Here is a 26635-nt window from a genome sequence, read left to right as displayed (position 1 = left end):
CAATGTCAGTTAAATACTATTCGTTACCAACTCCTCATGGAGAATTACGTGGATAGAACTCACACACGGTACAGGCCACTTAGCATTGGGTAATGTAATAAATATCAGCCGACAAAATACATCGCGCTCTGTTGACAAATCCCGCAATAAAATATAAGCATTTACAATAAAATTAATTATTATTTACATGGCGCTGTGGGCGATCGCTGACGATAGGTTAGTGTGGATTATACTCAAAGGTACTTATTTTTTTTAACCAACAGAGGGCGAAGTGTGGGCTTGCATTTCACTGCTCACCATCGAGTCGATTCGCAGAATTCGAGAATGCATCTAATACAACAATAAACAAATAAATAATTATATTAGGACAAGTCACACAGATTGAGCTAGCCTTAAAGTAAGTTCGAGACTTGTGTTATGGGATACTAACTCAATGATACTATTTTTATAACAAATACATATATTGATAAACATCCAAGACCCGGGCCAATCAGAAAAATATCATTTTCCATCATGACCCGACCGGGGATTGAACCCGGGACCTCTCGGTTCAGTGGAAAGAGGTCGTCACATTACGGTGCGATTGTCGTCGCGTCACAATATGGCCCACTGTGATTGGTATAGCTTCGTCTCAATTCGATAGTGAGAAGTGAAAGGCAAAACCACACATCACGCCCTCAGCGCTTCACATCGTTACCGATTGGTTACTAAAATCTTATGAATGGTATTCTCGACATTAATATAAATCATTTGTAGGGTGATTTGAAAAATAAAATTCATATTTCCGTTTCCTTCAAATCCGTATAAAATCAAATACCTATACTCATGCGTAGGTAGGTTTACTTCTCGTTTCGCAAGTAAAGATTTTTGTTCATTCCGCTTAATTCATAAATCCCTTTACATTAACGATTTTCGCAATTAGGTATTGTCCAATTATCCTCTTCACGTACACGGGAAGGGCGGTTTGCATCAAAAATCCCCATAGATTATTTTTACTCAGGTGATATTTTGACTTTTTATCAGAAAACCGAGTATTAATTATCTAACAACCAGATAAGTGATGGAAATAGTTGAACATTAAACGAAAATGTACTTTTTACACTAACCAGGGCTTGACGGTCTCACTACCATGTGAGTGTACCCAGGAACATGCGAGGTTGAGAGACAAAATGTTCTGTCATATCCACTCTAATCCCCCACAGCAACAGTCGAAGGCCCCGCGGCGCATGCTTTATCGCACGCTGCGCTTGCGCCGGACACCTCGCACTCGCTGCGCCACCTCGCTAGTAGGGACACCAAATAACATTTAACTGGTTACATATAGGGCAAATTATATAATAGTTAGCATTACCAGCCTGCTATTTGTCGTACTACGCATGTTGTCGACGTAAAATGTATTTCACTGTTAGTAACTTAGTTAATTTACATATATTTCTAACATACCTACATTTAGAAAATGTCGTAATTATGAACTGAATGAAATATGAAATGTATCAAGATTTTATTAATTTACTCAAATGTATATGAGTCATATATAATACATTTTAATTATTTTATACTAGAAAGTTTTGTGATAATATAATATTTTGGAATTTTGTGATAGAAATAAAATAATATTTTTATTTTATTTTTAAAACATATATACATTTTTTTACAATTTCTATGGAGATCGTAATCTAATATTATAGTGCTTAAAGCTACAAACTACTAGCATTACAGAGAATACCATCCACAGTGTACTCGTATGCACCCTACGGTCCGGGCTGCTCTTCCATCACAACCGGCGTCATAACTCGCGGCGGCGCGGGCGCAGGCACGGCCATGACTTTTATTGTGATTTACAAGCACATAATCTCTACTTTTTGCACGACCCAGCGCTAATCTGAACCTTCTTTACGACCCTATTTGATACATTGACAAATATGATTTGGTATGGAACTTATACCGCGATACAAAAACAGTTAGCTGAAAAGTTAAATATTGTATAAAAAAATAATAGAATCTAAATAGGTATTTATTTTTATACGGATTTGAAGGAAACGTAATGTGAATTTTAAATATTTTTCAAATCACCATCACAAATGATTTATATTAATGTTGAGAATGCCATTCATAAGATTTTAGTTCAACATAACTATACTCGGAAAATGTGTATTTAGATGAGTTTGGATGTTTGTCAACCACGTAAATTTAACTTCACGAATTTCGATAAAATTTGGTACAATAGTAGAATATAACCTGGAATAGACATAGGCCGTACTGTAGCTCTTGAAACACAGGGTGATTTATTTACATCCTGGTTCAGGCGCCTTATTAATTTGTGATCCTTTTATTTATATGCTTATTTCTGTTAATTATTATCTTGTGAGAATTGAATAAAGGAATTTATTTATTATTATTATAGTGTACTTTTTACCCCGAAATTCCTACGGGATCGAAGTCCCAGGGCGTAGCTAGTAAGTTATATTTTTGTTATTTACGCGTTGATGTCTTTTGTTTACCCCGTTTTGTTTATAGTAAATATATTTTATTTTATTAGCGTGTAATGTCCCACTGCTGTCCTCTACTTTATCCCTGTCTGATGCTTGCGGAATTAAATCTTCGATTGTTACTATAGACGTAATTTAATTTGTACCGAATTTGTAGATAAATCTTTTCATAATTTTTTAAGTTATATGTAAAAAACTGTATTCGAAAAAATAATAACAAAAACTAGAGTAATTCTAAAGACTGACTAATAACTAATTTTCTTTTTAACATTGTTTTGAATTACTTTTGCTTTTGAGTGTTTTTTTTTTTCGACAAATATGTAGTCATAGATTTCGCTTGTGACTTGTAGTTCCCGTCCTAGAATAGGACCACTCCATTCTCCTAGTTCCCGTGAATGTCGTACAAGGCGACTGAAGCATAAGAAGCCTTGACAGCTGAAAGGCAACAACAGCATTCTCAATTTTGAATTGATGCCATCACCCTTTTTGAATCGTTCATTCATCAATCATTTGTATACCTAATTGAAACGATAAAAAAATCAAATGTTTGTTTTTTATCCGTATACCAAGTTTCAGTATATTTTGGCGTAAACAAACACACATACAAACTTTTGCATTTGCATATTACGAAAGTTGGTATGTGAGGAATAGGATAAGCAGTGAGAATATCTTTCATTGGATTCGTCGTAAATCGTCGACTCGCGTGTATCATAAAGGCTGTGAACATTATAATTCATGTCACAGTCACTGAGCTACGAATGCTGTCTTTGGCAACGTGGATTTATGGCGGGGTAGGAAACACGAGTTATTAGCATATTGCCTGGTTTACGGGAACTGTGACTTATAGAAATAGAACTAAATACTTATAGGTATTAAAATAACGAGGATTTAATGAAGATGGTTATATAATAATATTAAAAAGGCGTAAGATTTGTTTTATTCATTTATTTGTAGCATACTAGCGACCAGTCCCGGCTTCGCTCGGGAAACCATAACACTTTAAACTTCCTTCTATCTGTTAAAAAAAACGCGCCTCAAGTCCGTTGCGTAGATTTAAAGATTTAAGCATACATAGGGACATATACCTAGACAGCGGGAAGCGACTTTGTTTTATACTATGTAGAGATTGTACCTACACTTTATGAGAGTATACTTTGCCAAAAAGAAGAAAACATTCTCAAATTACCAAATACTTATGATACTTACCGGTTGACTATAAAAGATTGACATGACATCGACTTAAATCATTGGATAATCATTTTTTAACATACTTCTTTGGAAACATATCAAAAATTATATTCATTTTTGACATGTTTCCAAAGAAAATTGAACCGCCGGCATCGGCAACTAGAGACAAACAAGACAAGTTTCGGTATTTAAAATTAATGAACATAACTGTCATTTAATTTTTGTTCTTAATTTATCCGACGATACACGAATAATATCAATAGGAACATTTAGTGATTAAACATAATCAATATATCGTACCTACTTATATTTTTATTGCCTTCCAATATTTGAAAGAACCGTTCATAATTCGAATTCACATTATTAATGGCCGATTAAGATTGAATTTCATTTGAACTAATGTTTAAAAATACAATTATGCAAATATTATTAGTTATTATTAAACAGTTAATAAATTGTGTGTAGTCGGACGCGCGGCCCACCAAGTTGGGGGTAATTACAATAAATATATCGAGGCAATAGAATCGATCAAATGTGAAAATATTCCGGTTATTTATCGATACTAATAAAGGTGACGTACGGTTATCGCCGCCGCCGATTCGAGTTTTAGCGTTCCGTCCACGCGGGGCGCTCGTATCGATATGTTTTATTGTTTTTTTGTGATCGATTTGGAGGTTACACGATGTATCGATAGCAATAAACGATTAAGGAACGGCCCAAAAGTCAGAGCTCAACTTTTTTCACACAGAAATAACATTTCATTCACGGCTTCTTATTGATCGCTTTTTTTTTTTAATTTCTTCATTATTGCTGCAATGTGGATTTGTAAATTTCATGATAAGTTTCATACAAACGTTGTCTTGCAAAGTTATAATATAAAAATATTTTTTCCAATTAATCTAATGTTCATCATTATAAACTTATAATAGGACTTAAATTACACTATTGTTGTTTATGTTTAGCTATAAATTGTACGGAACCTCAAGCCCTGAGAGTACGTGTGTCTGTGGAGCGATATCTCATAACATGGCAGGCTCACACGAACGCCATGTTTATGCGTTTATTGGGCATCGACAATATAAAGCATTTCCCCAGGCGACACTACCAATCGTTCCACTCTTGAGAGTTCCTATTCTCAAATACAACACACACCACGATTTATTCCTTCCTTTAGTCCTATCGAACTACGGTAAAATTAAATGCTGACTAAAAATCAATTCATTATCAAGAAGACAATGCATGCTGCATTTGGTACGGAAATTCATATGTTCTGGAAGGATATGTCAGATTAGTCAATCGGTTTACCGTACAAGAAAATATTATCACAACTATTAAAACTATGAAGAATTCGCTGCATTCTATTCGATTGCTCTATAATTTTACGAGGAAACTATCTCACGCAAACACTTATCAGCATCTCCAACATTGAAAATAGCCCCCGCGGTTCGCCTCGTTCGCCCAGAGTTACGACAACAATTCCCGTCAACAATACACTTTATTAACAGTTAGTTACGTCTGTGATGATATCGCGCCTACAATTAAATATTAATATGCTCGATTCGATTTATATTGCCCTTTAACGAGGGCCTGATCGCGTCACGATGTGGGAGTTATCGTACGACTTTGTATTGGTATTTAATCCCAAGTTAGCATGTATGAAGTGGAGAAGTTGTAAAGCGTAGCTATCTGTGCTGATTGTCTTTTCTTCTTCTTGTCTGTCGTTCTTTGGCTGAGATAGGCAGATAACCATAAAATTAGTAGGGAGTACGTACTAATTTTATGTACGTATGTAGAACCTATATACTAATTAATGAGACAAATACATATTATGCTATATCCGATTAACAATATAAATTTTCATAGTGTCAATAATTGATAATAAATAAAAAGAATAATATAATCAATTTGAATAATTAATGTTAGGAATCTTCCTTATTAAAATCGAATAAAAATAAGCATTTCATAATCGATTAATTCCGCTTACTTACTGATTTTAATTAGCATTTCTGTATAATATTACTTTGGGCTGAATCTTGCCACGTCACAATTCATACTAATAATTACAATAATGAATGTTACATTTTTAATAGAAGTCGGGCATTTTATGAATTGTACAGGTTTTTCGTAATAATTTTTAGGTTGAAGCGAAATTGTGTCTCGTTTTTAACAGTAATGTTGTTAAATAGATACTCTATTACATTTAAGTTATATACTTTATAAGTTATACATTTAAGTTATTACTTTCACTTGGGGTATACCCAAGTGAAATTTGGATTTTGTTACTTATTTATTTATACTTAATTGCACAACTCAAAAAGATAACAATTAAATGGGTTTCATACCAAAAGGCATTCTCTGCCACGAATAAGACGGAACAGAAAATGGCAAATTGTATTAAAACAAAAAAAAGTCATAACTACATTCTTTAACTTCTTTTAAGTATCCAAACTCCGAACTATGGAAGGAGTACTTTATATATACCTATGTTATTTTCTAGTTACCTATTGTATGACGTCTTTATTGCATGCGACATGCATATTCAGAGAAAGCGCTGCGTGTAGTGTATCCGAAACAGATTCGTGAGAGAGCATCGAAAAAAAATAATGTATTACCGCCCTCGTGCGTAAAGTTGTCGATGCCCGTAAACTGTAAGCTGATACGTCGAACTCCGATATTTAATATTTATTGGGACACCCAATATAACTGGCCATTTGTATATTAATATTGTTGGTATTGATATTACCTCATTGATACGCTTTGGTTATTTATTCGCATGTATTGAGCTAAATAAGTTTTGTTGTCTGTTAGATATTACTGAAGATTTTGTAAGAGTTATACCTACCTAAAAATATACCTACAAAGCAGTTTACCTAGAATATAATCCATGGCTATTTACTGACATAATATGGTGGTCTGTCTGTCTAGCTAAGCTACTTACTGTGGCTATTACCACCGCACACATCTACACTTGTTTTATTTAATCGTATGGCGTGTTTTTCTTTTGTCAGTCGTTAAATAATTTTAAGCTAAAATATGTTTTGTCACTATCACACTTTCTTAATTAAAATTGCCGTTGACAAAAAGAAGCAAAACAAACTTAGCTTAAAGTACTTACTTTTTTATGAATAACATACTTGTAACTGTTAACAGGTTGTATTTTGAAAATTAAAGAAATTTTGCTCAAATTAAAATTCAAATCAATCGAGAACACTACGCCACAGTCTACCGCCGACTTTCAAAGCACAGGTGAAGAAGAAGCGGCGCAACAAACTTCACTGCAGCCTTCTCAACAAAGACGTAGGTAAATTAGCAAACGGCGGTTTAACAAATGTTCTTGAATTATAAAAAAACAAGTCGACGTAAAAATATGCGCGTAAAAGAAAAATCTAAAGCATAGTAGCAAAAGTGTAACAGCTGATAAATATTACTTTAATCTTCTTTGTTTACCACTTTGTTCATCTTTTGATCAATTTTTAGGTAAGCGCTGAGACGGAACCTGTTTTCGCATTGTTGTTTCATATTCAGATCTCTGTGAAGATTTATTTTAAAAATTCGCACAACAATAAGTTTTTAAGGTTTTACAAGAAAGCGAATGGCGAATATTACTTGAAGGTAAAAAAAAAACGAAAATAAATTACGATGCTCAAAATTACAAATGCATTTATTTATTTATCTTATCTTATTTATTTATTTATTTATTTATTTTGTTTTAATGTTGTGTAATTATTTGCTGCTTAGTTCTCCGCTGGAGATATCAAAATTACAAAAAACTATTAGTATTTCATATACATGATCTGTCTGTACATCGACAGATCTACTCGTATCGAGAAATTATATCCGAAGCCAAACAGAAACCGAAACTTTAAAGTTACTCAAGCTCGGCAACAACAGCTGTCGATTCTTAATGAAACGTAATTGTTGAAATGAAAACAAATGATTAGCACAAATTTAGACCGAGAGCAGTGCCCTCGGAGGATGTTATTCTGTTTGTTATCTCACTCCGGATGGCCAGCCCTCGTTAGAGATCTAGGGGAACTAGATGTGACATAATTTCCCTTCCCGCATGTGGTTCGTGCCACAGAATAGGATCAACCCATATTATCATATGGGTATCCAAGGCGAATATAATTTAAAGCCTTAATAACTAATAAGAAATGACAGCATTCCAAAAGTGGGTTGACGTCAGGCAGGCAGCGATCATAAAGTCACAGCCGACTCATCAAAATTTGTAGGTTATTTTTTTTACGCGGTTCTGCGATTCGAGTATCACAGCTGTGGATGCAACCGGGAGCAAGCGAGAATGAGTGATATGATTTATTGGAAAGAATATAGATTATGAACTAACAGAAAAGAGCACATTTTATTACAAAAATAATAATTTGAAGATCTTAAATATTACATAGGGAAGATTTTACCCATTTATTTTGTAGGTAGGAAAAATAAATTTACTTACTGCTGAATTTTCATTCTAACAAACTACTGATAATTTCAGCTTTCTGTCAACTACAGTCTACTGTAGTCTAAAACTCATTTATCGTAACATACTTCATTTCCCTGATATATCTGTTCCCTTATACGATCGACTTTCAGAGGACACATCTAGTAATCGCAACTCTAGAGCCGTGGCGTAATTCGGTGGACGATCCAGATTTACAATCGAATACTTTACTATCAAGTAAACAAGAGCAGACTTAATAAATCTCCCGAGTGATTCCCTGAAACTATACACGGAAGTCCAGGGTTTGATTACGACAGTAAATTATCTAAATAGCTACGTAACAAAAGTAGCAAAGCCATTAATTTGATGTTCTAAAAAAAGTGAATGAAGATTTTTTTCTTATTTTGTGTTAGCGGTGTGTCAAATTTCCTTACCAGCCAGTTACCAGTTCCACCTGATCAACTGGAATTGGTATTGAGCAACTGGAAATTCATCAACATTTTAATACATCCGTAATGACTATGGAGATTATTATGTAAAAATGTATAAAGGAAAAAATCTAAATCTAATAAATCAGGTCAGTATAAACTGTTTGAAAACGTATCAACAAATTAAGGCTCAATATGTAATGCAGAGCTGCAAAGGGTCGATAAATAAGCCATGATTTAGCTTTGAGCCATAATATAATCTGTGGTTGAGCTTTGAATCTGATAGTAGGCACGGTCATACACGGGTTACTTTCCTATTTTTAAAAGAATTTTATTTTATTATAAAGGCTAGTACAGACGGACAAGGAAACGATCTTATAAAGGTTCCGTTTTCACTTTTTGAGGTACGGGGCGCTAAAAATAAAATAAAAACACTGTTTATAAATATTACTACTAATTAAAGTTCCCGTCTTTAGTTTTTATTCTGAAACCGATTTGTTATTACTCGTATAATAATCATTATAGAACGTTTCAGGATATTAAACAGAAGTTTCTCATAGAGATAAGATCATGAGGTGCGAACAGATATTCCACACGTATTTCTGGGTATCCTATACACATTTTAACCGTCAAGTGGTAGTTTTTATGCAATCGCAGTGTCTGTTTTGGTGCTAAACATTTCTATACTTTTTTCATAACTGAACAAAAACAGTGCGTTATGTTTGTATACGAGTACAAAAAATTATACAATAAGTATATACTTAATTATAATGTAATTATATAATTTTGTTTTATATAATTTTGTGGGAAAAGCAATATTGCTTTTCCCACAAAATTACATGCATGCATTAATTGTTTATATGAAAAAAAAAATTGTTAAGTATAGTTAGTAATATTTTTTAAAATAAAATCATCAATTACATGCATGCATTAATTGTTTAAATAAAAAAAAAGTTGTTATAATTAGTAAAAAACAAATTATAAGTATTTAAAACATATCTCTCAAAAAATTAATTTCGGTTGAAATGTATAGCTCCCTTTTACATGTCGCAACAAATCTTCACAGGCGTTGCTCAACAATCCTGCTAACGATATGGTCCTTAGCACCTAGCGACGTGACTTACAACCAAGCGTGAGCCTGATTTACAACTCGCCTTTATACGGTAATGAACGAATACTCGATACTCGCTGTATAAATATTAATCGATTATTAGCATTCGATATTTATTGCGACTCAATAGCATGCTTTATTGGACTTGTGTTATCTACGTTTCTTTTTAACGGTTAGTGACTTTTTTTCTTTTTTTTTAATAAGTCTTTGGCACAGGTCCTCTAATAATTACTAATACCTACTTTGTTGATTGAAAGTCTTCTATATATTTTTTTCTATCATTAGATTTTCGTTGCCGTGGAAATTGCTGTTAATTTGAATAAGAACAAATCCTAGGTATTATAAATTTATTGTTATCCAGTTATTATGATCAAAACTATAACAATGATATACTTACCTATATCTGGTAAATAAATTAAAAAATATAAATTAGGTATTTATTCCACGTGCTTGTAAAGATAAGTCTAAGTAGGTATGTAGAGATTAATTTTCAACTATAATGTTAGTAGGTATGTAAGTAAGTAACTAGTCACCTTATAGCTGAATTACCTACTGCCTATAATTTATTTTTGTAACTTATTTATGCTTGTTAAGACCAAATTCTTTCTATGTACAAAGATTTTATTTTCAACTAATGTATTTTTTTATATTAGGTAAGCAAATTATATAAAAAATACGTAATACTTAATATAAGGTCATTTGCCTCTTAGTTTATCTACTTAGTTATTGTGAAAACTTATCTTTTTGGCGATTCTCTGAAAACGATTCTAGAATGCAGATGGAACTAAGTAGTGTCACTTCCATTCTAACCAAAACATTTTTCTCATTTTGTTTCTACCCTGAAATACAGTAAAAAGATTTTTCTTGGCTTATTGATGGACAACAATAAAATTTGAACACGAACAAAGAATACACTACTAATAGATATAAAATTGTTATTAACCTAAAATTTCCTCTAAAAACTATCGGAGCCTATTGTTTATAAGCGCACTCGAATAGCTATTAATCGTTTGAGAATCTTTAAAATCGATTACCGCTTGGTTTATTTTGACTGTCGGGAGCACCTGCGCTTCGTCCTCCGATATCTCGATATAGATCGAATGATCGCACCACTCGGACAGACGAGCATGTTTATGAGTCGCTTATTGTGTAATGAGCGGTAATTTTGAGCCGGAATTTTTGGACGTTATAGAAGAAGAAATTCAGAATATGTCCGAGATTCTTTTTTTATCAATATCCTATTTTAAGAAAACTTCCACACGTCCATCTAAGTAGCATTAATTATAAAAGTATGTACTTACTAAATAGGTATCTTGAAATATGAAATTACCTTGGAATAAATGTACCAATCCCAACTTAAGTAAAGTTGGGTTTTTTAATTCACATAAAAATGTAAATTTGCGTTTCATTAATTACCTTCTTTTTTGTAATTACCTAGGGTAGGTGTATATTAATTCTGGATAATAATTGAAACAAAAGTTCATAAGGTTATTTTCTTTGTAAGTAGCGTGCTGACACTATGTTAGATACTCCCAAGAAATAGCTGACATAAACCAATAGGCAATTAAATTGAATTCAACTAACAAACCCATATAAAACCCATTATGTGGTATTTTATTGTAAACAACTGTTCACTCTGTAGTACAAACTATATTACTTGCAGTTTACCCGGCTCCGCCCAGCTATTTACAGCCAATCAGGTGTGAGTAATAACGAAACCACGCCCACTGCGCTTGCGCCGCCGGAAACTCGAAAGCTTGTTTCAGTTTTTGAATCGCTGTCAATGCGTGAGGTCCTATTCGGTTTTGGTGTAAGAATGACGTCATTGAACAGTGAACAGAGTTCGAATAAGTTAAAGTTTAGTGTGGAGAGTATTCTGGCAAATGATTCAGTGGCGGTTAGTGAAAATGAGAAGCGACAGGAGCCTCCGTGTGCTGGATGTGTGGCAGCCCTGTACAGGTGTTGCAGGGACGAACCACCCCTTCTTCAGCTGCCTTTGCCGCTCCCATATAGCCATTTGCACCCGGCCTTGAGACCTACTACTGGTATTTTTTATTGAATATTCTTTTATACTTCCGTCGCAGATTTTCTTCTATCCCAAACTTCTTTTTGCTCTCTTCTACAGTACGCAGTATCTTCTTTAGTTGCAGTTATCTCGGTTTCTCATTTTTTTCTTAGATCTTTTTCAAATTAGCTAGGTAATGAAACTCCTTTCTAACCAACACTATAACTATAGAATGAACTGCAAAAGTTTTAGGGGAAGAAAGTTTGAAACGTTTCATACGTATAAATCCTGAAATACACTGCGAATGTAAATTAAATGTTAAAAGAATTGGTACAAAAATTATTGTTATAACTCAGTTGGTCATCAATATTAATATTCAAATGTCAGGTATTAAAAATACTTAGACTCAGATTATACCTACAAGTATATAATACTAGCTGCGCCCCGGGGTTTCGCTCCCGTGAGAATTTCGGGATCAAAAGTACCCTGAGTGAGTTATTCCAGGTTTTATTCTCTCCGTGTACCTACCAAATTTCATAACAATTAGTCCAGTAGATTTTGCGTGAAAGATTAACAAACATATATAGGTACACACATTATCCTCACAAACTTTCGCGTTTATAATATTAGCAAGACTTCCAGCAACTTTTTTTATTTGTTTTATATGTTATTATTATTATTTGTTTGTTGTTTTTTTAAATTGTCATTAAAATTCGCCAATCCGCATTGAGATTGCGTGGTGGGTCATGGCTACTGAAAATATAGCCAACCAATGCCCGGGGACAAACAATTTGTATTTACAACGCAAGGCAGTGTAATCACTTACTTTCTTAAAAGAGGTTAAATTTTTCCGAACATATAATTTTTTTATTTTTATATTTTAATAAAAGGAAGAAAAAACAGCTGTTAAAATAACAATAGGTAAACACTTAAAAATCAAAAAGCCAATGACTGGTCCTCACAAATAAAATTGAAGTACTATAAGTAACAAATAAGTATAAATATGTAACTATCGTAAATTATTTTACAAATTACAATTCGTAACTTATTTTACAAATTTACTGAAAATTTTCGAATTAGACCATCGTCATTTAAATACAAACGCTTTCCGCCGTTTTCATCCTAGATAAAGCAAACAAACATTTAGCTTAACAAAATAGGTACTTATCTGCCTATATTAGGTACATATCTCATTAAATACAAAAAGAAAATAAAGTACCTATCTGGAAAACTGCTTTGAATCCCACTCTCAGCAATGTTAATAATATTTCCTGCAATAAAATAACATTTATTTACAATCTGCTTGAGATAACTTCGTAGTTTACTGCAGCCATCCCATGAAAGTGCCATTTGTTAGGAGACGTTGCGTCAAGTTTTATTTTAACATCCATTGCATCCATCAACATTTTAGTTTACAACTTTAGCCTGCATAAACGTGTCTAATACTTATTTTGCTTTACAATTTTACATGAGAAACTCTAATCGTTTTCTTTGTTTATATAATAGGTACCTACACGTACCTATTGTCTTTTTTTTAGAAGGGCTAGTATTTAAAATATTGGGCAAAGTATAAACAAATATAAGTGGCATTTATATTTGGGCTAAGGTTGGGCTCCTTGCAGTTTATGCTAATGGATACAAAGTTTGCAAGGAGTCCGGATGAACATTGACAATGCATGACGTGACAATAAAAAACGTGGTAAAATTTAAAATAGGGAGATAGGGCCTGTGGACAGGACTAACGGCAAATCAATTTAGGCAGATCTATCTAGCAGTAAGTTTATCTGCCAGATTACAATAATATGATACTTTATCAGAAAATTGTAAAACAGGCCCTCAACCCTATAGACACTACAGACTAATCTTGATGGATGATAAATACTTCATAATTCTACGCAGTGTACCGTCTTCCCCTCCCATCGTCCTCGCCCCCACAACAGCCGCCCCGCTGCGACGTTTCCTCCACGGGCAAGCGCAAGCGGTCGTGGTCGCGGGCCGTGTTCAGCAACCTCCAGAGGAAGGGTCTGGAGAGGAGGTTCCAGATACAGAAGTATATCACCAAGCCTGATCGAAGGCAGTTGGCGGCTACACTAGGACTTACTGATGCGCAGGTTAGTCGACATTTAGAGTTTACCAGAGGTAGAACCGGCGAGAGAGGTGTTGGACGACCTCCAATGAGATGAGCGGACGATATAATGAAAGCCGCAAGATGTACATGGATGAGAGAGGCACAGAACAGAGGAGGGTGGCGTACGCGAATAGAGGACTACGCTCAGCAGTGGGCACAAAGAGGCTGAAATGATGATGAGAATTTGGTACAAAGGTCGTTTACCTGAGTACCTCACTCTTATCTATTTCAGCCAATCAGTAGCGGTGAGAGGTGCAGTGTAATATGTATTTTTAACGAAATATGCTAAAACAAAATTATGTTTCATGTATTGTGCCATGGTTTAACAAAGACCGAGAAAATAATAGAACGCGAACCAAATGCCACATCATCTGACTTCTTTATCTCATTAGCTGGGGTCCCGTCGAAGCACAATGTCTATTCTTTCCAAAATTCCCCCAATCCTAACATTTATCCGATGTATGATTACGCCCTAGAATATGACTACTCCATATGTTCCGGCAGATTTCGTACGATAGGCGACTAACTGACACATAGCTCCTTGACATCTAATGCAATAGTTAAAATTAAATATGTAAGAAATTTTAAGGTTATTTCTATTGAAGGCTTCGCTGCGTCACAGCACCAAACGCAACCGGGACATGCAGAGAACTGATATCGAGCAAAATGTCTCAGCGAACATAAACATTCTTCTTTTCAGGTAAAAGTGTGGTTCCAGAACCGGCGCATGAAGTGGCGGCACACCAAGGAGGGCCGGGGCGGAGTCCCGGGCGCTACGCCCCTGCCGCCCAGGGCCGAGAACGATGACAGTGAAGACATCGACGTGGACACCCTTAGTGACTGAATTCACTACGATAGAAAATTGGGAATAGTTGGTGTTTGATGAAAATATAACGCTGGCTGCACACTATAGCAGAACTTAGATGCCATACCGCCGCGCCGTCGCAATGCGCAGTTAGTATGAGAACTTCATGGAATTAGTAGGTTCTACGTGGAGCACCTACTAATTTCATGGAGAACTTTTATTTGCTGCAAGAAATGCCTGTCAAATCCGCCAAAGTTTGACGAACTGTTTACGATAGTGTTATAGCCGGCATAGTGAAAATGCAAAAAAATGATGCGGATAAAATATCATTTCAAGTGAAAAAGTACTAAACCAACCGAAAATCGATTTTATCGCTTGATCAAAATGGTCAATTTCAATATACTACGAGACTGAATTATGTTAGTAAAAAATTGGTTCATCATAATTTTTGATCAGTTGTAAAATATTTTTAATTTTTCTAATAATTATGTAGTTGATTAAGAAATTGTAATAATAAGTTACAGTAATTTTTGTATTAATATGTAGGTAATGGTTTTCCAAAACACAAGTAATGTATTTTTATGTTTGTTTTGCAAATGAATGAGTTAATCGAGTCATTAAAAATAATTATTATATTTAAATTTTATGTACGTAAATAAGATTTTTTATGATATGAAATAAAACAATATATTTATTATGTACTTTATTTCATTTCATTAGAACATAATATACAATAGCTGCTTTAATACATGCCTCAATATAAACAGTACTGGTATTTACACTAAATTACATTATACATAGAACAGTCGAATACAGGGAAGATTTTACGTTTGTCTTTGTTCTTATTTGATAAAAAAATTTAACGATTAACATCAATGTAACGACACATTAAAATATTTGGTGAAATACACGATTCTATAACATTATTACATAAGTTTATATCTGGAGGACTGATATATATATATATATAGGATACCATCACAAAGACTATTGGCTATGAAATTGATTTTAACTGTTCGTGATTCCTCTTCAAGCACGATAATTTGGCCAAGCTACTATTATTTTTATGAAGTGTGATTTAAAATTGAAGTACGTGCGTTGTTCTGAAACATTGTGTAACATTCAAAATTTTATACAAACTGAAATGACAATATGATACTAGGCCCATAAATAAAGTCATCAATTTTATACATAAATAGATACCGGCCTTTATTTGATATACAAAACAATAAATATTGTAAATATTGAAATTTCTATGGTAATATACTTTTATACTAAAAACCAAGCAGCCTGAAAAAGTTGATTAAAATAATAATCATTAATTGTATTCGAATCTCATAACTCAGAATATGTTGTATTGTTAGTTACAATGAATTAAAAGCCATATTTGTTACTCAGGTACGTTTTATAAAGCCGTCCCTCTCACACAACCTTTGTGTTCTCTCATGATATATGTAGAGACGTGTAGCTTAATCTATATTCAGTTTCCGAGCCACAATCAAAATGAATAATAGTAATGACCTAAAACAAACTTTTTTTAATTACAAAAACTATGGCTATCCTTAGCATAGTAACAAATACAATCTGTTAAATGAAGAAATTAAACGAGGGTGCTATCTCCTGTTGGCTGGCCACAGTAGTGAACACCCAGTGTGTTTACCAACCAATCTTAACAATTATGTTTGATGTTGCAATGGCAAACAAATTTAATTCATCAAAAATCTGTTCCAAAAGTGAAGACACTTCCTTGACAAACTGTAAAGAACACTAATAGGCTAAATAGGTCATGAAATATAAAGTACTGAACAATTCAAAATGCATCAAACGGTTTAAAATAAAAATAAACAACTTTTATCTCCAATAATTGGCAATTTTACGTTCATTTCCTTCGTTCAAACGGGCGTCATTTCGTCAAGCGTGAAAAATATGTGATGTGGCGTCATTTTAATGCGTGAAAAATATGTGATAAGCCACGAGAAAAGGTAACCGCTTACAACGTATTATACGCATTTATAATAAAAATGAACAAGAGAAATTGACTTCTCTTCATAAGATACCTTTTCCCGTGGAACGTATGTGGGAGAATGGAACACTATGTCCGTCCACGCATTTTTATCGTATTTTGAGGACTATGTGTTGGGAACATGAAACTATAAATAGGTAATACTGAAATCAGCGCTACTACGAACGTTTAAAGGCAAGGTTATATTGTATTAAAAGAGATAGCAATATTAATAAGATGAACCTTGCATCAAAAAGTGATATAGCTTCATGGTTGTCACGGTGGGTTGAATGCCGTGTAAACTTATATACATATATACGAAATCAATAAAAATACGCCAACGCCATCTTATTTTTTACGCCCATGTAAACGGGGGTTAATTTGATATATCGTCCTAATAATCTACCAGCTTAATTTTAGGTTGTTCGTCAGATTCCTCCCTGTAATCATTATGTCTATGATATTGATTGGAACTATTGGAAGGTCCATCGTCATAGTGTTCCCCCCCGCGCCTCATCCCCCTGTGTCCCCCGCGATAACCATACGGTCGCCTTCTAGGATACCCCTGGTCCCACCTACTATCATTATGTTCGAACCGATTGAAATTTTCCCCTTGACGGTTATTAAAATCTCTATTCGGGTACCTTTCGAATCTGTTAGGATTATAATTAGGCCTTTCGTATTCATTCCTGTGTTCGTTATACTCACTTTTGTGGTCATTATATTCATTTCTGTGTTCTTTGTGCTCGGTACCTGTGTAACGCTTTCGTGGGTTGGAATAAGAGCTATTTTCGTTTGTTTCCGGTTTGGTATACGGCGGCGGGGGGACATTTCTGTTGGTTTCCCACACTGGGATAGGTTTAGGAGATGGGCTTTTCGAAAGACTCCGATTTTCTCTTGGTTTGTCTGGATGTGAATCCCTAGAAAGAAAAATTAACACTAATAAAAAAATCCTATCGACGCTTCGTAAAGCACATTGCGCAGTGTGAATCGATCAATACGTACTCTGCTTTATCATTACGTTCCGTTTCTAAATACGAAAATTCAGCTTCGTGGACAATGATTACAATTTGCATGCCTGTATATCCCCACCATCACTCATATTCAAAATAACAATATATTTTTTACAATAAAAATAAAATATTGAAATAACTAACCTGGAAGACGATCGCGAACGGCTACCGTCGGAGAATTCGTCGCTGGACCTGCGATTTTGTTGATGCCTCATCTCTCGTTGCCTGCAAACGTTAACATATTTTAGACTTTAATTTTTAGACAACAAGAGTGTGGTTCTGTTCAAGACCACTGTATATCTTTTGGTGTCGTGCGAAGCGGCTTAAAACATACTAACCTTGGTAGATGATAGGTAACGATAACATTCCCAAGAAAAGTCAGGCAGACTACCGGCCGTAAGTAAATAACACACTCGATAAGAAAAGCTCCAAATGTAACCGGGATGGTACACTCTCTCTCTCTCACATATCAAGATGAGAGAGGGAGGTAGACAGTGAGAGAGAGAAAGATATGTGAAAAGTTACCTGCGTCTAAGCTTGATGGCCAGCTGCCTCATCTCATGTTCGCGTCGCGCCTGTCTCCTGTGTTCGCGCTCCACGCGCGCCGCTTCCGCGCGTTTGTCCGCCTTCACTGTTACACCATCACACATATTATTTTAGACGTCATACCACAGTCCACCTATTTCATAGGGACCACCACCAGCGCTGTTTAAATGAGTATATTTCTGACTGTAAGTTATAGAACTTACATATATAATATATTATATTATTAACTACTTAACATCAATTATAATAATATCTGAACACACACTAATACAACGCAAACGCTCGCAGTGAGTCGCGGTCAACCAATCACGCGGCGACATGGTTGTCGTCGCTTTACAATGGCGCAATGTGATTGGTTGACGGCGTCCTAATACGAGCGTTAAGCAAACTCATACTACCGATCTAATATTTAAGACTCACGTTGCCTTGACAACTGCGCTTGCATTTTCCTCTTCAGTTTCTCCTTGAGAGAGAGCGTCTCACGCGAAGGACCCTGTAAACATTGCTTATTTTAATATTCAAGATATGCTTACAGGGCCAGCTCTTCACTGAACACGGCCCTAGATGAAATACTTTTCGTATACTTTTGATTTATCTATCTACGAAATAACATAAGCAGGCTACACCTAGGTGTAATATTCTGAGAGGTGTAGCACTTCGGGGTGTAGCCCTAACGGATGTTTTTTGCCACGGAAACGGGATAAAGCGGATTTTTAACGTGCGTATGAAATCCCTCGAGGCCCTGATAATGACATTTTTTGTAATGTATGTCACTTGTGACATAAATATCAAAAAATTGCACGTTTGCATCCCGTTACTACCGTATATTATTTAAGGTTTTGGCAGTTATATAAAATTTCAATCATCAACATCAGCAGCCCTCAGTGACAAACTTTCGGGACATTTTAACACTTAAATGGAATTCCATTGAAACATTCCGATGAAACAATCCTGTGAATTAAATTAACGAAAGGAAATGTGATGTAGTCTGTACTGTACTGCGTTGGACGCCACAAAGCGATTCATCAGTAAAATATGGAATATGCATGGACAATTACAATTATTTAACAAACTTAGAAAGTTAATATAAAAAAAGAATAAAAATCAGTTCACAAACACTTCACAAATATTAACGTTGATTATTTTTTTAATGCTTCAATTTATCTTCATTATCAAAATTATTAAATTAATTAAGAGAAAAGTTATAGTTTCCGATTAGACAGAGATCCGATGTGCCATCTGACACGTGCACAATAATACATAATTATTATATTATAAAAAAAGAATTTATAAATTATTTATTTATAATCAATTAACGTTAAGTTTTTCTATGTTTTTTTGGCAAAACAGTGTATCTCTGTCTAATCGGAAACTAAAAACTTTTCTCTTTATTAATTTAATAATCTTGATAATGAAGATAAATTGAAGCATTAAAAAATGTGTGCATATTCCACATTGCGATATATACACTTGGGTAAAAGCTGTCCAGTTTTATTGAACTACAAACTCGATAGTTTTTTAAGGTCATAAGATGGTAAAAACCATTTAAAACGAACTAATTATATCGAAACCGATCAACAAATCGTCATAAAAACATAGGCAAGGTAAACAAATGTGGCAAAATCAATCGGCAATTTATAGGGAGGTTAACAAAATAGGTATTGCGCGGCTAAACATAAGCGTACGGTGTAAGCAATGATTCTTACTGACTTTGGAGCTGGATCCAGACAATCGTAACTGATTCTGGTTTGTGTTGGCTTTATTGACTGCCGATCTGAAATTACAAAATTGCTGTTTTAACAACCGAATATGTAAAATCAATGCAATTAGAATAAATAACAGAAATATTTAACAGTCACGACACAAAAAATAATCTAGTTAACAAGTTTATTTGTTAGACAAATTAAAAAACCCCCGACTTTCAATATTCATTTTGCTACAACTTTTGAACGGATGAATAGATTTTCATGAAACATGACTAAGAACACTCGGGATAAAATTATCGAACACTCGGGATAAAATTATCTAAGACTAAAAAAAAATTAAACGATAGGTTCATTCATTTAGGAGCTACGATGCCACAGACATATACACAGACAGACACGTAAAACTTATAACACTCCTCTTTTTGCGTCGGGGGTTAAAAAGAGTTGAAATTGAAAATTCTTTATTCAACTTAGGGTTATATACATGACTTTTTTTTAGCTATTTACGTTACACTGCTAGGCAAAAGCCCACACAGTCAAAAATTTACTTAAAACGAAATCTATCGCTGTGTTCCAAAATGCAGGTGAAGAAGCGGGTAATCTATACATTATTTGCCGCGGACGACAGCTAGGCCATGTCCAAATTAATATTATAATTGAAAGCGTGTATGTTTCTTGGTCTTTCTAGAGTATGGCAAGGTTACATGCACGATCCTCGCACGTAACTGTACATCACTACCACATTACTAATGCTCACTGTTGTAGCTTACTAGTAACCGTCCGTCCGCGCCGTACCGCAAACAACCGCGCTACAGGTCATATAACGACAGTGTGGAGAAAGTGTATACATATATACATACATAAAGAACTGTGTGTAGTGCGACTTTGCTATTTACATCTGACTATCGAGTTGATTCGCAGTGAGACGCAGCTAACCATTCACAGCGCGCCACTGTGACGCAACGACAACCACACCGCAATGTGATTGGTTCGCTGCAACACTTCGAATCGAGTCGATGGTGAGAAGTGAAATGCAAACTCGTACTTCGCCCACTGTAGTCACGTCAAAACGGAGCATTAGATTCAGATTTTTGGTGTAGATAGATTTGGGCAGTGAAATAGGTTATTTACTAGCGATCCGGCCCGTCTTACCATAATAAATTACACATTTAAACCTTCCTCAGGAATCACACTACCTATTACAAAAACCCGCATCAAAATAAGTTGCGTAGTTTTAAAGATCTAAGCATACATAGGGACAAACAGCCGTGCGACTTTGTTTTATACTATGTAGTGATAGTGAAGTAGTCTAGTAGTGAGTAGTAAATAAAGAAAACTCACTTGTTTTGTTGGTCGTCGCTACTGTCGGAGTCTAGCGACAGTTCACTAGAAGACTTGTCCTCAGCTCGTCGCCCGTAGTACCGCGGCACGGGCTGGGAACCGCGATCCGAGCTATAGGAAAATGTGTATGTTTATTCATATGCTCTTTATTTTTTCAAAAATTCTTATTACACTCAGCTATATGTATAAAGTTTTAAACCAAAGTTGCAGACTGTTTCAAAACTGCAATTATTGGACGTTTTTATTGGAAAAAAAATAAGATAAATCTTAGCAATTGCACTCCGGCGTAACTAAAAATAAATACGGGACACTCACTACTTTTTATAGCGGTCGAGCTTACTATAGTTACAACTCCCGGTTCCTATAATAATTGTAGTGAATGTGCCCGTAAATATATTTTCAGTATTTTCTGATGTTTTACTTACAAATTCAATATAATGGTTTTGTTCATTAACTTACTTATAAACCCTAATAAATGTTCGATAGAATAGATAACTTGTGGTTACCTATTCGACAATAATTATTATTAACAGTTATGTATTTTACAATGTGGAATATTTCTTTTTACATAAATTTAACGCAACGATTATTTTGAAAAAAAAAACCTAAAAATAAAAAAAAAGTTGGCCCCATATTCACGTCGAGCCATCTATCATTTATGCCAACAAAAAACATTCCAGAATTTTGTTCAACCGAACACTATCTGTACCATACGAACAGTAGTTATGATAATTACGCACACACATCGTTTTAAAACTTACCTCATTCAAAAATACGTAAAACAAAGAGCATTGTCGCCATCTTCATAAATAACAAACATAAAATTGGGCTTACCTTTCAAAAGATTTGGACCTCGAGTTAATATGCTTGTCATAGCCACTAGTCTGACTGGAAATAGTAAACAGATATATGTTATTGACCAACATACACGGAAAATTATATTGTTTATAAATATTTTCTTAGTCATTTTGCATTAACATTTGTTTAAATTATAAAAGTAACTTTGGTCCTAAAAAGTTAAATGTTTGACTGAACAATAATCCTAAATAAATACAACAGTATTATATAAGTTTATACCAATTTAATTAAAATCCCATAACTAACATTCATAAACAAAAATATTCGTAGAAAATCTTGATGTAGCAGAAATATACGAAAATACAAACTTTTGAGGGCTTCGCGAACGTCTCCTGTAGTTACGTGACCTTGACCGTGACCTTGACCGTCTCGGGCTGAATGACCTTGACTTCGACCTCGAGGAATACGACCGAGACTTTCTCCACGACCGCGATCGCGAGCGAGAAATCGATCGAGGTCTTGAACGAGATTTAGATCTATCAGATCGAGCTCTCGAAACGGATCTTGACCCTCGGGACCTCGATAGAGACCTCGAACGGGACTTCATTGGTGACCTTGACCTTGAGCGCGAACGGGATTTTGAAGGGAAATGCGGTCCCATTTCTGGTCTTTCGGAGGAACTCGATCGCCTGCGGACAAAAAAGAAACAATCAGGACCTGTAGTGCTATTTTTGTATGTAAACATTAACATGTAACGTCCTAGCACACTTCGCGCCGCTCCCGGCAAGTTGCCGTTCATTGAAAAATGAGCTTGAAAGCGACCACTGTAGACATACTTTATATTGAATTTGCGACATGTTGACAATAACGTTTGCTTAACGAAATCTACTATTATACTATTTTAGCGATAACACATGATTGTAAGTGATGATAGGTTTAGTAACAATGTTTACCTGGGTTTTGGTTTGCGAACCACATCGGAGTAAAGCGGTTCCCTCTTCAAATTCTGCTTTAATTTATCAGAGTACAACGGTTTGGGAGGCGGAGGGGCTGTGAACAATGTGAATTTGAAAACCAATGAACTATAAAGCTGTAGGATAGTATTACAAACGCAATTTTGTTTTTAAATGGCCAAATCGTTTGCGATTGTACTGAACTGTACACGGCTTTTTGGAGGGGCATAACCAGGAATGTAATTTTAGAGAGCGATTAATGTAGTCTCTCATTTCTGGTACAAAGTGATCATAGACTCACGGTCGTCTCCGAAGGAGGTGATGAACTCAATGTGTGTGTGTTCCGGGCTGGCGGAGCTGCGGCTGCGGCTGGCGGAGCGCGAGCGGGGAGTGGTTGTCACCGCGTAGGAGGGCGGGGACACTACTCGGGTAGCTAACTTCTTGTCTCTGCAACAAACCAAGGAATTAATCAGTTTTATCTTTAAGCGTTGCTAAAAATCACGCATTGAAACTGCGCCCCTGGCGATATGCACGCGGCGTATGACTATTCATATTCACATATGAGTTAGATTATTAGGTCCGATGACCACTCCATTTTCTCTCATGGATGCCGAAAGAGAAAACTAAAGCATAAAAACCTTGACAACTGATAGAAAACGCCTAACCGTCTTCAACCCTCTTTGGGAATACGGTCGCAAAATCACAGCTGGGAACGTAGGCGGGAACACAAGTGAGGTTGGGATTGCGCAAAATGTCTTGTTTGCACTTATTCGACTGAGCAGTAGTAGTTTAAAATTATTAGAAGTGGCTCGGTTCCACGTAAATAAAAATAACCTAGTGAAATAGAACTAATAGGAACAGACATAATATATTACCTATGTGCCCTGCGTTCTCTCCTGCTCTTCCTCCCAGAAAACATCGCCTTCTCTTTCTCCTCTCGCAGCAGTTGCTTCTGGTGTTCCGCGTCATCTGCATCCCCGGTGAGGAAGGAGAACAGATCGCAACCAGCCATTCCAAATTGAGGTCCCACCGAGTTCAGTATGTGAGCCTGCTCTCCAGAAACCATTGTTACAATATCGCCATGTACAGTATGTAACTATGTTATATGTCGTTGGGAGGAAAAGTCGAAGCTTGGAGAGGGAACAGAAAGTCATGAAGAGCTTTCGTGCATTAGTTAAAAAAAGTATTGCCCTAACTGTGAAATTTCCACCATGGACAATAATAGTGAACACTACTGGTCTGGCATTATGTAAATAGTCATAATGACTCGAAAAGAAGTTTTCACAGCCAACACTTGGTCCGGTGGAGGAAAACATAAGGAATGCTGCTGGTTGGCTATTAACTTTACTAGTGTGTATAGAGTACTACTTGCCACTGGACAGCGATAGGTATAGGTCGTCGTATGTCATGTCAGATGCCTTTAGGCGATTACAGTAAAATATCAGTGTTAGCAATAACACACTTGATAAGAAAGTGAAAAAAGATGTGAGATAATGAATAAGTATTTAAAATTTCATAACAATATTTTTTTAAAAGCTTTTGCCCAGAAGTTTCAATACAGATAGCACGAAAAAAATATTTATTATTTTTACTAAAAAATAATATCATTTCTATTTCAATAAAAATAGATAGATTTTCACATAATTGTATCTACTTTGAATTTTTCACTGTAACCACAGACCCATAGTGATTATTCATTCATTTCATTCTTGGATGTTTATCTATATATGTATACGTTATAAAATATAAGTTAAACTTACTTTGGGGCTAGCTCAATTTGTGTGATTTGTCCTAATATATTTTTTATTTATTCATTAACTTGAAATGAAATGACAAAAAAATTAAACAAATGTGAACAAAAACCTCACCTGTGATGCATCCATCTTGTTCACATCAATACTGAGGTCCACATCAATGATGTCAAGGTCAGAATCATCATCAGACTCTTTCTGTTCCACTTTTTTTACTTCGGGGCCTGTAATGTAAGCTATAGCCATCAAAATACTCCCAAATATTTCCTACATAAAAATGACTACCCCGCATCCAAAAAAATGTATAATCCTTCAAAGTTGGCAGCAATGTAAGGTAAACTGAATCTACCGTTAGAGCTAGAGGGTTGGGCTCCTGGATCATTATAATTGTAGCCTATAGCTGCACCGGTCCCTTTCCTTTCGTGAAGTTTTTCTCTCTGCATTTCCTTTTCTTCTATTGTGACACCAAACTGCTCTTCGATTGCAAGTTGTTGGAGGAATTTATCTTCACCTGTAACAATAGCAAATATTATATTAATTTTTGGTGCGACACTATCATTACAACTTTTTTATAGGCAAATCTGAGCATAAATGTTACATTTTGAATGTAGTTCTGCGCTATAATAGAACCACGGCATATCTTATTTGGATGTTGTATGAGGCAATTAAGTGATACATAGCCTTTGGAGGCTGATAGGCAAAAAAAAACATTCCCAAAGATCAAAATTGAATTTTCGAAAGTTGAAGGACTGAATGCAAAATGTTGTTACCTTATTTTGCATCCAGTATATGATAAGGCTAGGCCACTAAGGCTAATGTATGTTGTAAAACTTTCATTCAATAACTACTCACTTATGCCAAGAAATGCATTTTGAGCCAGGATTCTGTATCTCTCATAGTTACATTGCCTTTCTTCTGTACTTAGCTCTTCAGGTGGTATGTCCGGATACTTCACTTCTGGTATGAAGTCTAAATGTGCCCGCACATCAAAACGGTCTATCATGTTTTGTGGGTCACCCTGCCATTGCATCCTGGAAATATTTAAGAAATATAACATAGGTACTTGAAACTTATTTTTTTTGTAAAATGTGAACATTTTGGCTCAAAGGTCTTATGTATGCCTGTGACAGCAGATAAAATCCAGGTGTACTGCATGTGCAAGTACACCATGAAGGGTTATAAACTTTTCCAGCTGCCTAAACCGGACAAGAAATTTATTCTGATCATACTGGTTAAAATTGAATAAAAAAAATCACTTAAGTATTAATGAGAATTAGAGAACTGGTTCACGAACGATAAGATGTAGGTAGCCAAAGATACGCACATAATAGCTGGGCCTTCACCAGCCGCTGCTACCGCCGGATCCAAGTGTATTTTACAAGGCCGTCCATGAAGCTGCAGGAATTGTGTTGGTTCCGCTTTCTAAAATACAATTTTTTGTATACGTTTATGCACTGATTTATGATAAGGTAATAAAGAATTTCATAAGAAATTTTGAACTAATAAAATTGTAAAAAGGCAAAAGGCATAGTTCTATTTATGACCTAGTTGAGAAATAATATTAATACTTTCATACTTATTTCTAATCACAATGAAAACGCATTAAATAATGCACAACTTACGATTTTCTCATAAAAATCCTTACGACGCTCCGCTCGACGCCGATAATCCACTATCATTCCTCGGATCATCCGCTCTTGCTTTCTCGCTTCGTGCCACATTTTTACAACAAAATGTAATCAAATAGTTGCATTAAAAGTTTCCCTTTTCAATAATATTTTGAAAAAAGTAAATAGCTTTCTCAAACGCAATAGCACGCCATCTTACCAAAAACGTTTAGTTAGTACTTGTTTGCCGCTGCGGCTGACACTTGACAGCAAAGAACTATCACTCATGTGATGAGATTTTTTTTTCCTAAACAAGTAAAAACAAA

The 26635-nt window shown here is 35.2% G+C and overlaps 2 protein-coding genes across 2 annotated transcripts; one reads left to right on the top strand and one right to left on the bottom strand.

Moving 5' to 3' along the window:
* The first annotated feature begins 11295 nt into the window (after positions 1–11295).
* LOC128674044 (homeobox protein DBX1-B-like) lies at positions 11296–15211 on the top strand. Its single transcript, XM_053752317.2, has 3 exons — positions 11296–11699; positions 13559–13770; positions 14488–15211. Exons 1-3 carry the CDS (start codon positions 11438–11440, stop codon positions 14629–14631), a joined length of 618 nt encoding a protein of 205 aa, XP_053608292.1. The 5' UTR covers positions 11296–11437; the 3' UTR covers positions 14632–15211.
* Positions 15212–15282: 71 nt separating this feature from the next.
* Positions 15283–26551, bottom strand: LOC128674195 (uncharacterized protein). Its single transcript, XM_053752608.2, has 16 exons — positions 26325–26551; positions 26027–26124; positions 25555–25733; positions 25052–25213; positions 24820–24926; positions 23827–23999; positions 23253–23398; positions 22952–23048; positions 22367–22687; positions 22035–22088; positions 21201–21311; positions 19864–19927; positions 18574–18646; positions 18133–18238; positions 17752–17832; positions 15283–17514 (listed from the first exon to the last, which is right to left on the bottom strand). Exons 1-16 carry the CDS (start codon positions 26421–26423, stop codon positions 16989–16991), a joined length of 2397 nt encoding a protein of 798 aa, XP_053608583.1. The 5' UTR covers positions 26424–26551; the 3' UTR covers positions 15283–16988.
* Positions 26552–26635: the final 84 nt, after the last annotated feature.

Source organism: Plodia interpunctella, chromosome 12 (genome assembly GCF_027563975.2).
Source record: "Plodia interpunctella isolate USDA-ARS_2022_Savannah chromosome 12, ilPloInte3.2, whole genome shotgun sequence".
NCBI classification, from domain to species: domain Eukaryota; kingdom Metazoa; phylum Arthropoda; class Insecta; order Lepidoptera; family Pyralidae; genus Plodia; species Plodia interpunctella.
This window is presented reverse-complemented; position numbering and strand designations above follow the sequence as displayed.

Excerpts from the sequence above, each read along its gene's own strand:
- LOC128674195 (XM_053752608.2), bottom strand. The coding sequence starts at position 26,423 with ATGTGGCACGAAGCGAGAAAGCAAGAGCGGATGATCCGAGGAATGATA. Across the intron at positions 24,000-24,819 it reads ACAAGATGGATGCATCACAG|GCTCACATACTGAACTCGGT; the intron begins GTGAGGTTTTTG and ends TCTGGAGAGCAG. Across the intron at positions 18,647-19,863 it reads TGTCTGGATCCAGCTCCAAA|GGTCCTTCGCGTGAGACGCT; the intron begins GTCAGTAAGAAT and ends CAATGTTTACAG.
- LOC128674044 (XM_053752317.2), top strand. The coding sequence starts at position 11,438 with ATGCGTGAGGTCCTATTCGGTTTTGGTGTAAGAATGACGTCATTGAAC. Across the intron at positions 11,700-13,558 it reads GGCCTTGAGACCTACTACTG|TGTACCGTCTTCCCCTCCCA; the intron begins GTATTTTTTATT and ends AATTCTACGCAG. Across the intron at positions 13,771-14,487 it reads TAGGACTTACTGATGCGCAG|GTAAAAGTGTGGTTCCAGAA; the intron begins GTTAGTCGACAT and ends TCTTCTTTTCAG.